Below are 14474 nucleotides of genomic sequence, written 5' to 3'. Positions count from 1 at the left end.
TCAATTGAAGATCGTCAAACTTTAGTACGGATTTGTTTCTTCGATATCGTCATGTTTACGTCAAAGATACGATAGCATAGATTATAATTATACAACATATGACAATAATTGTATACGCGAAAGATGTTTTGTATTGGAGACGAGGTATCTTTCAAGATGATTAAAACAAAATATTTTTATCGTAAACCACAAATGTTCCTTGATTAATCAGGTTAATTAATCAGATAAACAAGAAGAATGTTTACCAATTATCCGTCGTTCTTCCGGTTATCGAAATGTTGGACGCGTTTATGTCGAGAAAACACAATCTCTCTTCGGATGAATTTTGTCTGGTATTATTCATGAAAGAGACAATCGATGAGAAAAATTGCAAATCCTATTCTAACTCGTTGAAATATCTCGTCGAGGATGTTAAAGAAATTCAGGTATAATATCGATTATCGTTGTTAACAATAAATATGTATTTATTGAAAAGAATTGTTACGTTTTAATGTTAATTTTATTTGGATATGTTTCAAGGTACCCTCAGAGTCGTTACATTACGAGATCGCAGAATTATTCATGACCATAGTTCGATTTGAATTTCCTTTGAGAATTGCATGCGAGGATTTTATAAAGCAAAAACCGTCTTACAAAAGAAACCATGACTTATGCGAAATAATGGGTACGTGTAGTAGATGTGATTTCTGACATTACGCCTTTACGAATAGCTTATTACAAGTCTATACAATTATTTTCTGGTATAATTATTATTTTCATCGATTGTCTTTAAATCAGAATGACTTATATAAGCGTCTAACGTAGAATAACGAGTAAGTATACGTTTCAGTGATTACATACGTCCTAATCTTTCAAATATCTTCCTTGGCCATTAAAAATACCATGGATTTCTTCGTTCATTTTAATATCGACAGAATATTGAATCTCTTATCTTACTTGATTCGCAAAAAAACAATGGATTTGTTTTACACGAAGAGTTGCGACGTATTCGAAAAAAGTTTCGTCCAAGAAAAGATATATGAACCTTATTTGTTCGCTTTGCCAGGTTTGAAGGTCCGATTAAATTTGAAATATGATTAGAATTAATAAGTATATGGGATGATTCATACAAATCTGACAAGTTATATCTTTTTCTTATATGTGTTTCGTCGTTGCATTATTCATTTCTCTTTCTTTTTTAATGAAAATCTTCCTTTTTTTTCTATACGTCAAATCCTCGTCAATTAATGTCAACAAAGTATTGGAGTAATGTGGTCGAAAGTATAAGTAGTTCGCGAGGTATTTTGATAAAATATCATTATTGAAGGAGATACTCGAATGCTTCATTGTAACGCTATGTAAATAACTGTTCCTTATATCGCGTTATTTTTTATGATATTCTACTACAAACCCGATTAAATTTACAATATGTATGTATAACCAACAAGATGATGCTCCAGCACGCAATTCAATTCAACATTCATCGTTACAAAACTCCTTACACGTATGTATGTATGAATATTACAGTACACGTTGCTCGCTTGTTCGACTCGAACTCTAGATTTTTTTTTCTTTGGTTATTTGAAAAGAAAAAAAAAAAACAAGATATACTGATATTCTTCAAATACCGCAAAAGACGTAAAAAAAAACGAATAAGAGAAAATTGAGAAACAATTGCGAAGTTATGAAAACGATTAAAAGATATTGTATAAAATGTTTAGAATCTAATAAGAAAGGCGTTTGAGCATCTTTTTTAACAAAAATGTTTTTTCAAAATACTTCACGAGCAAATCATTTTTCAGTCACGACACATTTTTACGTTAAATTACGTGTGAATTTGATGTATGCAAAAAAGAAAAAAAGAAAAAAAGAAAAAATGTTTTCATTAAAAGAAATAATGTTATTGCAACGTGTACATGCGTTATCGCACCTGCAAAAAATATATGATCGTGAATATGTCGTCTATTTTAAACCATTCGTCTTTTTTCCCTTTAACATTTTTGTCTAACTTCAACAAACAAAAAAAGAAGAACAAGATAAAGCTTGGTAAAGCTACGTGAATCACCGTGTAGATCACTAAGAGTATCTACAATACAATCTATATATGTATAAAAGATCCGATAACGACGCTACTCATCTTATTAGGCTTTACGAATTTATTTGAGAGAAGAAAAGCATCGTATGATGGCGATACCGAAGAAAAAAACAACGAAGCCAATTTTTATGAAAGTTCTAAATCATGTGAAAAGAACAACGAAGTGTCCACCATCGACGCCAGAAGTAATTTTATATTAAAATGAATGTTTTTTCTATTTTTTAATCATCATTTGTTAATCGAAAGATCCCTCCTCTACCCAGAATAGAATCTTACGGTGAGAAAATCACCTCGGAAGATACCAAACTCGATTTACTTTTCATCGTCTATAGAAGAGAGGTTGAACATTCTACGGGAAGCTAACAAATATCAAGCTTTACATTTGTTAAGAGAAGCGAATAAAAATGCGCCGGCATGTTCGAAGAAACGTGAAATTAAGTTAATCGAGGTAGAACAAAAAATCGAGAAACATGATATTTGTCCAAGGAAACGCCTACCAATCTTTAAAGTAATTATCGATCTTTTTCTTACGATCTAAGGAATAATATTAAAATAGAAAAGAAAAAAAAATGAAAAGGAAAAAAGAATAATAAAATACGAGTACGACTAAATTTACACACGATATGTTTAATTTTTATAGCCTGTCGAAATTAAGCAAAATGCAACTTCGATTCTTCGAGAATGTGCGCGAATAGCCAACGAAGAATTAAAGGAAGTATCAAAGTTAGTTGAGAAAATTGACTTTTTAAAAAAAAAAAGCAAAAAAATGGTTAGCATCAACGGTCACGATTCGGTTTATTAACGTTACATTCATTCATGAAAAAACTCAAACTATTTCGTCTTTGAATGTATTGCGTTACCATTGCTAGAAACACGCTAATATCACGTTGCGTGAAATCGTATGCTACCGCATTACGTTTGATATGATGTTTGATATGATTACAATGATGTCATGGTTAGTATCGCGTTATTTGTATCACGTTAAAACATTAATAAATGTTGTGTAATATCTATATCAGTTCCTGGTAATAATAAATTGTTAAATTTCAAGAAATAATTTTTCCAATTGGGAGGAAGATATAAAAGATCTTATAGCATATTTCTGATTCAAAATAAAATGCATAGATAGATTTAGGAGTACACGAAATAAATATAAACAAAAGAACAATTAAAGAGAATTTAGCAAAAGAATTATAAGAACACTCTAGGTGATATCATATGTATTTCAGAATGACCAAGGATCAATTTGAATGTTTGCATGGTCTAACTGAAAATGATATAAAAAAGAAAAATGATATTAAAACGATATAAAAATAATAAATATAAAAGAAATGTGAAAATGAAAAAAGAGGAAAAAGAAACAAAAGTATATGCAACCTTCTGTTGGATCTTTTGATTCATGCAATTTGGTAATTTTTATATTAAATAAAATTGCATGTTTTGTTAAAAATGTTGTTAAAACGATCCGAAGAAATAACTCGATAAGAGTAATTTGAGTTTCTGTTCGTATAGACATTGAAGAAATTTAGCCAATTTAGCTATTTCTCGAAATATCATTTGTGCTATCTTTGGATATTATTCTTTTTTAAAAAAACAAAAAAAAAAGAAAAAAGAAAGAAAAAAAAAACTGAAACGAAGAATTAAAATCTTCAATAAAACCAAAACTTCTATCGATTACAAATACTTTTTTCAAGATAAACATATTGCTATCTACTATTAAGATACAATCAGGTTGTAATCTCAAGTATCACGATAGAGAAACACTTCATTCGCGTATCAGTATCTCTTTAACAAAGAAGATTCCCTACCTTGTGACCTGTGCATTGTACAACTGACAATTGAATATATTCTGCATTACAAAAAATATTCCTCTCAGACGCAATATTTCAGTAAGGCACATCTTTAAGAATATGCAATCTTCTGTTGGATCTTTCGATTCATGCAATTTGGTGATTTTTATATTAAATAAAATTACATGTTCTGTTAAAAATTTTATGTTAAAGGATAATTTGAAAAAAACATAGAATCTATAAAAAGGCTAATACACTATCTAAACTACATCAAACTATATCGTGAGTTTAGCCTGTTATGTTGCTAATATAATCCATATAATTGGTTGATATGACATTAAACACTAGAGTTAAAAATAAAAGATAGGAATTGTATGTCCATTTAAAAAACAATTTTTACCATTTTTGAATTCGCGCAATAACACAATTTTGGAATGACGTGAAATCGTGAAATTTTGTTTTTATACTTGACAATACGTCATGCTTAATAACGTGAACAACGTGACATGGTTTATAACTTTTTTTTAACAAATTTAAAACAAACGGAAATCATTTCACACTCTAAGAATGTCACTTGAAATCACGTACTAGTATGTGATTTCACGTGACATGACATTAATACGTTTCTACTTTTACGTTACTACATATATATGTCATGTGTCACGCATAGTATCGGCATAGGTTCCTAATACATTAATATTGATTTCATTAATTATTCAAATTTTTTATAATAATTCTTATTGAATTTCATCTGATGTGAGATTAATGTCTTTATCTTTATGTTACTATGGATAGTGTCAGCATATAACGCTTATTAATAATGATTTGATTCATTAATATTGATTTCATTAATTACTCATATTCTTTATAACAATTCTTATCGAATATCACGTGACGTGATAGTAATATATTTTTACTTTTACGTTACCACGCATATTGTCACCGTACGATGTTCATAATATAGTAATATTGATTTTATGAATTACTCTAATTCTTTATGACAATTCAATAGAATACAAAAGTTGGTCGAAGGCAACTTGGATCCGAAATCAATAGAGAAATTAAACGAGGAGAGGAGACAACGTGAGAGAGAGGAGGAAATAAACAAAATCGAAGAGAAGCATTTGATAGCGTTGCTAACACGAGAAGGTGCTTATTTGGCAAAGAAATCTCTTTTAAATGAGAACAAAACTTACGCTCAGAATGTTCGAGAGGAGGTATATTTTGTCCAAAAAAAAAAAAAAAAAAACAGACACATACACAGACACACACATACACAGACATATGCACAAGTGAGACGTAAGGAAAAAAAATTAAATTAAATGAAAAACTGTCTTATGTCGCAGAAAAAGGAGTTATATCATAAATTAGAAAAATTGAGGACAGAACATAAGAGAGAAATGTTGGAGAATGTTGAAAAATGTCGGGAGCTCGAACAAGCTTCTAAAGATGCTTACGATTCTATGATCGACGAGAAACGTCAAAAAGGTATTCGTATTGTTTCATTTTTATCTGAAAGGATTTAAATCATTTGTGATAATTGATATCAGCTGCCGAGGTATCTGAAAAATCGCGACAATTGAAAATATTACTGGCTAAGCAAAGGGAGGAAGAAATACAAAGGAAAGGTCAATTAATTAAAGAAATTAAGGCTATTCAATCATTAAGATTGGCTACTAGGAACAAGGAATTTGATCCTACGGAAACAAGTGGTTTAGGATTGTTATGCGAGATGTCATTAACCGAGGTAATTTATCGATTTATCAGAAGTTCTCTATCAAAATGTTCATTACTAAATAATATACGCATTTTCGTTTAGTTGAAGGAACGACTAGTTTGGGTGAAAATGAAATTGAATGAGGAGTTGGAGAAACGTCAATTTGTCATTCAACGAGAACGAGAAAGGCAAAAGAATATAGTCAAATATAGTAAAATCGCGCTGGATGAATATAAAAGCACCAAGTTAGATATTAATAATAAAAAAATTTCATTCGATTGTACAAATATATTATTCATTTTGATAAGTTTTATTTGAATTGACGACGGTAACGATCACTCGAAATATTGATTGTGTTTTCAAATTTCCATTCATTTTTTTTTTTTTTGAATAGATTATTTTCGATTGACCGTCATATAATACTTATCTATGCTCATCCAGATTTTTCGTTATTCATTTCTTAAGATATTATACTTGCATACAACCGTGCCGTGAACGTTTTGTGTCCTAGCATTTATTACGAATGTTAATAATGCATTGATATTTTTATCGAGATCGTAACTGAGAATATATCGGAGATAAGACTGTGTGAAGTTAGATTTTATACAAGTGTATAAACTTATATAACATAATGTCAATTGAAGATTTAACTATAAGAAAAGAAAGAAGAGAAAGAAGAACTGCATAAACAAGATAATAAAGGACGATTTATTTTAGATATATTCTTTATGAAGAAACAAGTAAAGAAAAAAGAGGATTTAATATTTACAAGCGATTAATAGATCATGAACGAGAATTTTATGAATATTTCAGTATGACACGGTACAGATAATATACGTAATTATTTACATTTTTATCTTTTCATTTTATATATTTTTTAAAATACATATGTGCATAAATTTGTAACTTTTCGTATGTTATACCGGAGTCAGTATAGTTACCGTTCAATTGAGGTGAGTTAAGGAGACAAATAAAAAATCTTCGACGAAATATTATTTTTGAAGATAACGACAGCAATTAAAACATGCATTTTATTTTATAATATTTTGTCCAAAACATTTACATGTTATATATTATGTGTAGTTTATTCGTTTCACGTAAGTTTAATAATGTATTAGTGAATAATAATAAATTTACTTATTTCATGATTTACATATTGACTTAGGTATATGAATTATTTAAATTAAATGAAGATATATTCCTATTTGTAATGTCAATGCGTTGTTTATATAAGTAATGAAAAAAAAAAATGAAAAAGAATTTAAAACAGCTTTTTTAGAAATTTGGTACCTAACTCCCGTTTTTGTATTATATTTAAGCCTCATGTAATGCGGTTTATATAACGCATATAGCATTTCTACAGAATGAAATATTTATATGAGGTTTATCTGTATTTTTATATTTTATAGTTTATACAGGTTCGTGTTGTGGCCGTGATCAAATCGAGAAAAAGGAAAAATATTGGTAGCTAACATATGTGATCGGGGAATGTCCAGGTCACGGATCGATGATGAACACAGCACGGACGATATATAAATTGTTACATATAGAACTACGGTAACCAATTCGAATCTGGTGTACAATTGGGACACGAAACGACAATGACACAGTTGTATATATGCAAATAGACTTTAAATGGATCTTAAATAGACGAATTTATACGTTTATGTTTCAAATCAAAAATGCTATTTTTCAAAAAACGACGACATAAGCAATTCTATTAATTTCCTCTATTCCATTATTTTTAGAAAATCTGATACGCGTAAGCGCGGAAATGAAAAAGCATTGAACGTTACTTCCATTTCTCCTCAAGTATTGAAACTGCAAAAAAAATTGGAAGAAAGGAGAGCATTGAGGACGAAAATATAAAGAAATAAAAGAAAAATAAAATACAAGACTACGTTCGATCCAAGAATTATAGATGACGTAACTAATAAATAAATGTCGTGTAGTATGATTTAACAACCTGTGCTTATCTTGCTTGTCACGAAGGAAGATTATATCATAATTGCGTTGAAAAACGTTCTTGAAACATCCAATAAAAGGTTACTAGGTTATGAAATTTGTGCGTGTTCGTCATTCGAATTATAATCCATTGAGTGAGACGAGCCAGGAGAGACGTAAATAAAACAGTTGCGTGTTAAGCGTGTGATAGATAAGTACACGGAATATTAACAATCATCTGACGAACGATAATTAGTCAATTGTCGAATTTAAGAGAGAATTTACGTAGGTCATTGTTAAAACTTACTTCGACTTCCCCCCTAAAAAACTCTTAAGATAGCCATTTACTTGATAGATAAAATCGTAGCAAGTTGCTCTCGAAAATATTTCTGCGTTTGAAGTAATTATCTGTGGGCATAGTTCAACTACATACTTGAAAGTATGATTTAATTACATCTGGAAGCGATTGCACTGTAACATTTTCTCAAATGGAAACAAAAGGCAGCTGTTCATTTGCTGATAGTAAAACTATTGCGAGTTGCTTTCGAGAGTATTTCTTGTTAATAGACAGTGCGTTTGAGAGTAATTGACTTAGAGCATGAATCAATTACATATCTAATTGTGATTGCACTGTAGCATTTTCTTAAATGGAAACAAAAGAATATTACTATAAAAGAGTTCTCTCGATTAACATGAATCAGTTTCGTATATTGAAAATAACTATTGTGAGAGTAACAACATGGAAACGTCTACAAGAAAAGAACGCAGGAAATATGAGATCTTTGAATTAATAATAATATATGAAATATAGATGCGGATACACTGGCAAGTAACTTGCGGAATTTCTTGCAAGAGTAATTTGCGCGAGTGTGTACATTCCTCTGCAAATATTGATGCGACTCATTCTCTGTAGTAATTCGTGAGAGTGATTATATACAGCGCAAAATGCTGTTAGAAGGAAATCATAAATTTAATACTGTTTAAAATGTCAGTTCAACGGATTGCCGTTGCACATATATAGCAGTTGTTTAAAAAAATAAAAAATAGAAAAGTCTGGTTGAGAAGATATGAGTTCGGTGTTTATGAAACCTTATTTCCTAAATCGAGAATGGAGGATCTTACACAATTCAATTTTTTATATACGATTTTAACTGATTTTGGGTATCTTTTAGAACTTTTAGGAACTATAATAATGAAAAAAGACACGAAAATGCGTCATGATATTTCGGTTACTTACGGTTATTAAATTCATTAGAAAGACCTTTTAAGGAATTCTATTTTTTTTATTTTATTATAGTAATCCTTGCTTTTTATGTTTCAAAATTATGCGAAATTACTCAGAATATCTCTTTTTTCGCCCAATATTACCGTTATTTTTAGCGTACGAAATCAAATGTTTCGGATGCTATTGAAAATTTGTTTGAAACAAAGAAAGCAAAAGTTTATACTGAACATTGTTTTGCTATTTGAAAGCAGTTACTGAAGTCAGTTCAACTCGTCACCCATTATCTCACATGTGTTTAAACAATCCAGGGGAGTCGTTCTCGGAAAAATGTCACAAGTTATTTGCTAGCGGGTATTCGTACCTCGAGAATAGTATTTTCGTAGTAGCATAAAAATACCTACAAAGAAAAAAATAGAAAATATCAAAGCTTCGAATTAATAATAATATATGAAATATATATTTTGTATATATATATATATATATATATATATATATATATATATACATTTCAGTAATAACAATATGTGAAATATATTCAATATTGAACGTAAGAATCTAGACGTTATGTCACGCTTATCTCAGAATAAACAGCAGAAGAGACGAAGGTAGTAGAAGGGCATAAACAAATCTCCAAGAAACGCTGTCCTGATTGTCCTGTCTGATAGTAAGTTCTAAACGAGTATGTTAGTGGCTATGTGAAAGTAAAACATTCTTGAAGTTGTTTTCAAACGGATAAAAAATTTGTGAAGTATTCTCGTAAATAACTAACGCAAGAAATTCTCAAGTAAACTTGCCTTTAGGATTTGCTTCGATTTTCTGCCCAAAAACTGTTAAGTCTGTTGTTTATCTAGTAGTAAAACTATCGCGAGTTACTCTCGAGAATATCTCTTGCCAGTGGATATTATCTGTTAGTGAACTCGAGAGAGATTATCTGAGAGCATGGTTCAACCACATATTTGATAACAATTGCATTGTGGGATTCTCTCAAAGAAGGAAAACAAAAGAATGTTACTATCAAAGGTTTCTCTTAGAAATATATATCAGTTTCGTATTCTGAGAATAGCTATTGTGAGAGCAGCAATGATGGGATAAAATATATTACAAGTAAATTCGAATCTAATTAAATAGTTTCGAATGTTTTATAAATATATACTTGAAACAATGAAAGTAATAATTTCAAATAGACTCGAACTATTAGTAATTATTTAGAGAAGCGTAACTTTCAAATATATTTGAACTTTGGTCAAGTAGATTCGAACCTTTTTTATGAATACTTTCGATCCGAATAATGAGACGATCATTACCGTAGCCTATAACCTGCAATAGTCGTTTAATTATAAACTAACTTCTCAGTTCTCAACAATCGAAACCGAAATACGTTGAAAATTAAAACCCTGATAATTTTCAACGGTTCAATCAATTATCTGTATCTTACTAATACTTAAAATTCGTACTACTTGTGAAATGTTCGAATCTTCCTAACAATTTACTGATACGTTTTCAAAAACGCAGGTAATCATTCTAGAGTTCGAAAACCAACTTATATAAAATGATTACGTTGCATTCATTGAAACTTTATTGTTAGAGTAGCAATTGAAACTCATTAAATGAAATTTGGTTATTGAAATGGATTTTGGGATTCGTTAGTACATATTGAACTTGATTCCATCCTTAGAGAGTAACAGGACGAAAATATGTTTACAAAAAAACGAAGAAAATGTATCATAGTTTCGAAATAATAAAAATATACGAAATAAATTCAATATTGAACGGAAGAATGGAGACGTCATCTCATAACAATTATATGAAAGCAAACAGTAGAATAGACGAACGATTATAGATGAATCTCGAATGGACAAGGTTCTGAGCGTTACATCTGATAGTAGACTCTGAAGGAACATGTTAGTAAGTTACTATTTAAGAATAAACATTTTCGAAGTTCTTGTCAAATGGATACAAAATTTGAGAATATTCTTGAGAATAATTATTAGCGTGAGAAATTCTCAAGTAGATGGCTATCCTTACGACATTTGAAGGTTGCAATTACGTTTTTAAAATTCTATCCTGCAAGATATTTTCAATGTTACGTATGCATACAATTGGAATGGTGAAAATTCGACATATTATTTTTGAATATATAAATATGTAGTATTCGCAATTGGGAACGCATACGTTTTCACGTTGCATTGATTTACGTATGGCAACGTCGGAAAAAAGTACATACTTTCATAAATAAAACATACTTTCTATAAGTAAAAAGTACATACTATCGATCAGGATTATTATATGACATACATTCATTGAAAAAGTACAGTATTATATCTAATTGTTACTTTATATTAATTGATAGAATTAATAAAATCGAAGGGAAAAAATTTTTTCTTTCGTAAAATTTATATGATTTTTTTAATAATATACACATACACGTATGTATATATATATATATATATATATATATATATATATATATATATTAGAGTCTTTACATTTTAAATTATTTTTACATTACAAAAAGAAATGATTATTACAAGAATTAATAATTTTATTTTATATTTTAATAAATGTTCCATAGTATATTTCTATTTGATATTACACTTGATGGATGTGTTTATATATTTATCGTTACGTGTAATATTTTTATAATATTTAAAGTAATTATATCTACAAAAATTAAAAATTTTTTTTATGTCATATATCTTTTATTTGTATTAATAATTTGTAAGAATAAAACAAATATTTTGTTTAAAATATGACGTATACTCTAATTATTATCTTACTCATATTTGCTGATATAAAAAATAAAATGAAGGTAAATAAAATTAAATTGTATAACACCAAATAAATGCCGATACATAATTTGTATGTATTTTTAATTAATATACAATACTGTTAGAGATAAACGTATATCCATATTTTTTAAAGCTACCATAATTGGTACGTTTATTAAAATTTCTTCTAAAGATATTTTTGAAAAAGCTGTATGTTTGTCTTTAATATACGTTCATTTTCGCTCTTTACTATCTTTTTTCAATCGTTATTGTTGAAATGTATTTATATGAATCATTCATCGAATCGTACAAGAAAAATAACGTGCACTTGCAATTGTCAAGAATACTATTTTATCAATTTTTCATTACAATCATTTGCAAATTGTAGTTTCACCAATAATTTCACGTGAAGATCTCTTGATTCAATCACGTCGCCATTACGTGCGTTTGTTTACGTCTTCTGACTCATGTAGTTGAACGGACTACATTAGTTTAATAGTTTTAAGGTCCATTCACACATTTCAGTACAATTTTTGTTCCGTTTTCGTTCTGATCGGAATTTCGGTCATAGTGATTTTAATAATTATTTTATATAATTTTAATGTATTCACTTACTTACGGGTTCGCATATTTCTGTTAAATTTCAGTTTGATCATTATCCGGTCATATTTTTTCTGTATTCGAGATCGTTCGAGATCGTCGTTAACAATGATTTTTGACGAAATTGCAATAATGTTTTTTGTTTATGAACAAAGGAGATTTTCACATTTTGAAATGTTACTTTTATCAAATGGCAAATAATATTTGTATGCATGAAGCTGATAGTGATAAGAAAAAGTGAAGATATAAGAAACGATAGAAGATTTGCTCTTTCTCTCTTTCTCTCTCTTTTCTTTATATCGTAACATGAACATTAAAATTCGATTTGTTATTTAAAAAAAGTTTTTTTAACGGGGATCTTGAAAGATCTGGGATATAGAAAATATGATCAGTGAATGAATACCAAATTGAAATCGCATTGAAAATTGCAAATTACAAATTGAAGAGTACATTTAAACTACATATAATAATATTAAAGTTACTGTACTCGAGCGATTGAAACGGAGACTGAATTGGAATCTACTAACTGATCTTCTTTAACTTGCAATTTGTTGTCTATGGACACAGAAGATTTTCGATGGTTTCGTCGATTGTTTACTTTAATGATTGGTTACTTTTCTTGATTTCTATAGAATAAGATCTCTATAATCTGATTAATAATAGATATATTGAATTGATATGTCCGAATAGAAGAAATGAACCGAAAACTGCAATTGTGACTTAAGTGACGGAACTAAACCGAGACAGAACTAAAATGTATGAATCGACCTTTAACGTAGACGTTGTCTCGTATAATGAGAGTCAACAGAATTCAATTTTATCTTCCCACGGACTCTGACAGAATGAAAGAATCATAAAAAAAAATAAATAGAAGAAGAAATAAAAATTAGATATCAAACTCCTAAGACAAGCAAATCTTAAATAAAATCTTTGATCTTTGTGAAAGAGAATTTAACAAAATAATGTCTTCTTGATAAAAAAGTTTCTTAGAAGGTGATTTGCAAATTTATATAAAAACTGTTGATCATAGTTATTCTATTAAATCATAATGGATATCGCGCAATTAAAGGATAATATAGCCTGGATACATGTGAATAATAAATATATCGCTGAAATAATAATTATATCGGCAGATAATATTTTTGAATGATTCTAGAAACTTCGAGATTGAATGAATGTTGTTATTAGAACTATTATAATAATTATTATAGTTTCAGTACAAGAATAGCAATCAACTGTTAGAACGAATGAAGACTTAAAAAGAGTCGTAGTTAATTTTCACGTGATGTGAAGTTTACGTTGTAAACTAGTGGAAGGGGATAGAAAATAGAAGAATAGTCCAGTCACTCTTGTACCTACTATAAGAGGAAGGACAACGTGATTATTTCTACAGTCGTCATTCACATCACGTAGAATATTGTTCTGATCGTTTTATTTTGAAGCGTCGAGATCATTTCAACGAAAGAGATAGAAAGATACGGTAGTATAATATAGTAAATTCATCACTGGAAAGAAGTGTACAATCATGGTCGCCGATAAATCAATAACCGTAAGCGTTCGACTGTTCCGTTTTTCTGTGCATTTGATTAATTTTTAGTTTCTAAGTGATCCCAAATTTTCAGTAAGATTGTTGATCGTTAATAAATATGTTCAGTTCAAGTGAATGAAAGTGTAACGTTTAAATTTTTAAGTAAACTATAGTGTCCTTTATCAATCATTTCAATTGATTATTTCAGAATGCTTTTGATTTCATTATAAAAGATAATATATTGAAAGGAAAAGATGAACCTTTATCCACGGAATATACGAATGTTGGAAAATTACTATTGGATAGAATGAAGGCTAGACCCGACTTTGTCGGCCAGGTGAGAATTTTAATGGACGCGTAGATATAATAATATGTCATTATATTATTTTTTTCCTACGAGTTTATCGGCTACATAACGTGTAATACAAAACGGATGCAGTATATTATAAGCATTCATTAGAGATCTATCGTTGTATCCATGATTAGATAATTTGAATAATTTATAAGAAGATAATTTAAAGTATTATCACAAGTATCAAAACGATAGAAAATATGATCTACATACGTATGTACTTCCGTCTATTCTATGAAGATTTAGAAAATATTTCTTCCGCCATTTTTTTCTTTTTCGTCATCTAGACATACAACATTAATATGAAAATTCATATGTTTAATTTTTTGTATACAACTTATTAACGGCATTTATTTCTGAAAATATTGATCGATCGTTTATATAAATCGAAACAGATGGACATCATCACGGAAGAGACATACACTTTTGCCGAAATGTTTGATCGGACTGTAAAATGTGCGCTATGGTTACGTCAA

The 14474-nt window shown here is 29.1% G+C and overlaps 2 protein-coding genes across 3 annotated transcripts in view; both read left to right on the top strand.

Annotated features, from left to right (window-relative positions):
• Positions 1 to 98: 98 nt before the first annotated feature.
• Positions 99 to 7643, top strand: LOC122634211. Its single transcript, XM_043822915.1, has 14 exons — positions 99 to 130; positions 212 to 425; positions 520 to 664; positions 830 to 1074; positions 2125 to 2259; positions 2343 to 2582; positions 2715 to 2797; positions 4877 to 5081; positions 5211 to 5352; positions 5415 to 5611; positions 5684 to 5888; positions 6991 to 6999; positions 7078 to 7138; positions 7330 to 7643. The coding sequence occupies exons 1-14, from the start codon at positions 99 to 101 to the stop codon at positions 7448 to 7450; spliced, it is 2034 nt and encodes a 677-aa protein (XP_043678850.1). The 3' UTR covers positions 7451 to 7643.
• A 5860-nt stretch (positions 7644 to 13503) lies between these two features.
• Positions 13504 to 14474, top strand: part of LOC122634141 (4-coumarate--CoA ligase 1-like) — a 5223-nt gene continuing 4252 nt past the window's right edge. The window contains exons 1-3 of one of the 2 annotated variants that reach the window (XM_043822776.1): positions 13504 to 13667; positions 13855 to 13983; positions 14394 to 14464. In XM_043822776.1, coding sequence (XP_043678711.1) covers positions 13644 to 13667; positions 13855 to 13983; positions 14394 to 14464 — 224 coding nt within the window. In that variant the 5' untranslated portion in view covers positions 13504 to 13643. The remainder of the gene's footprint in view (positions 13668 to 13854; positions 13984 to 14393; positions 14465 to 14474) is intronic. The other variant, XM_043822775.1, reaches the window with a different exon arrangement.

Source organism: Vespula pensylvanica, chromosome 14, assembly GCF_014466175.1.
Source record: "Vespula pensylvanica isolate Volc-1 chromosome 14, ASM1446617v1, whole genome shotgun sequence".
Classification (NCBI taxonomy): domain Eukaryota; kingdom Metazoa; phylum Arthropoda; class Insecta; order Hymenoptera; family Vespidae; genus Vespula; species Vespula pensylvanica.
Note: the sequence above shows the minus strand (reverse complement) of the source record. Positions and strands in the feature narration are given on the sequence as shown.

Bases quoted from the DNA above. Each gene is read 5' to 3' on its own strand.
- LOC122634211 (XM_043822915.1), top strand. From the start codon at position 99: ATGACAATAATTGTATACGCGAAAGATGTTTT. The intron at 1,075-2,124 runs GATTAGAATTAA...TCATCTTATTAG, and splicing joins TCCGATTAAATTTGAAATAT to GCTTTACGAATTTATTTGAG. The intron at 5,612-5,683 runs GTAATTTATCGA...ATTTTCGTTTAG, and splicing joins GCGAGATGTCATTAACCGAG to TTGAAGGAACGACTAGTTTG.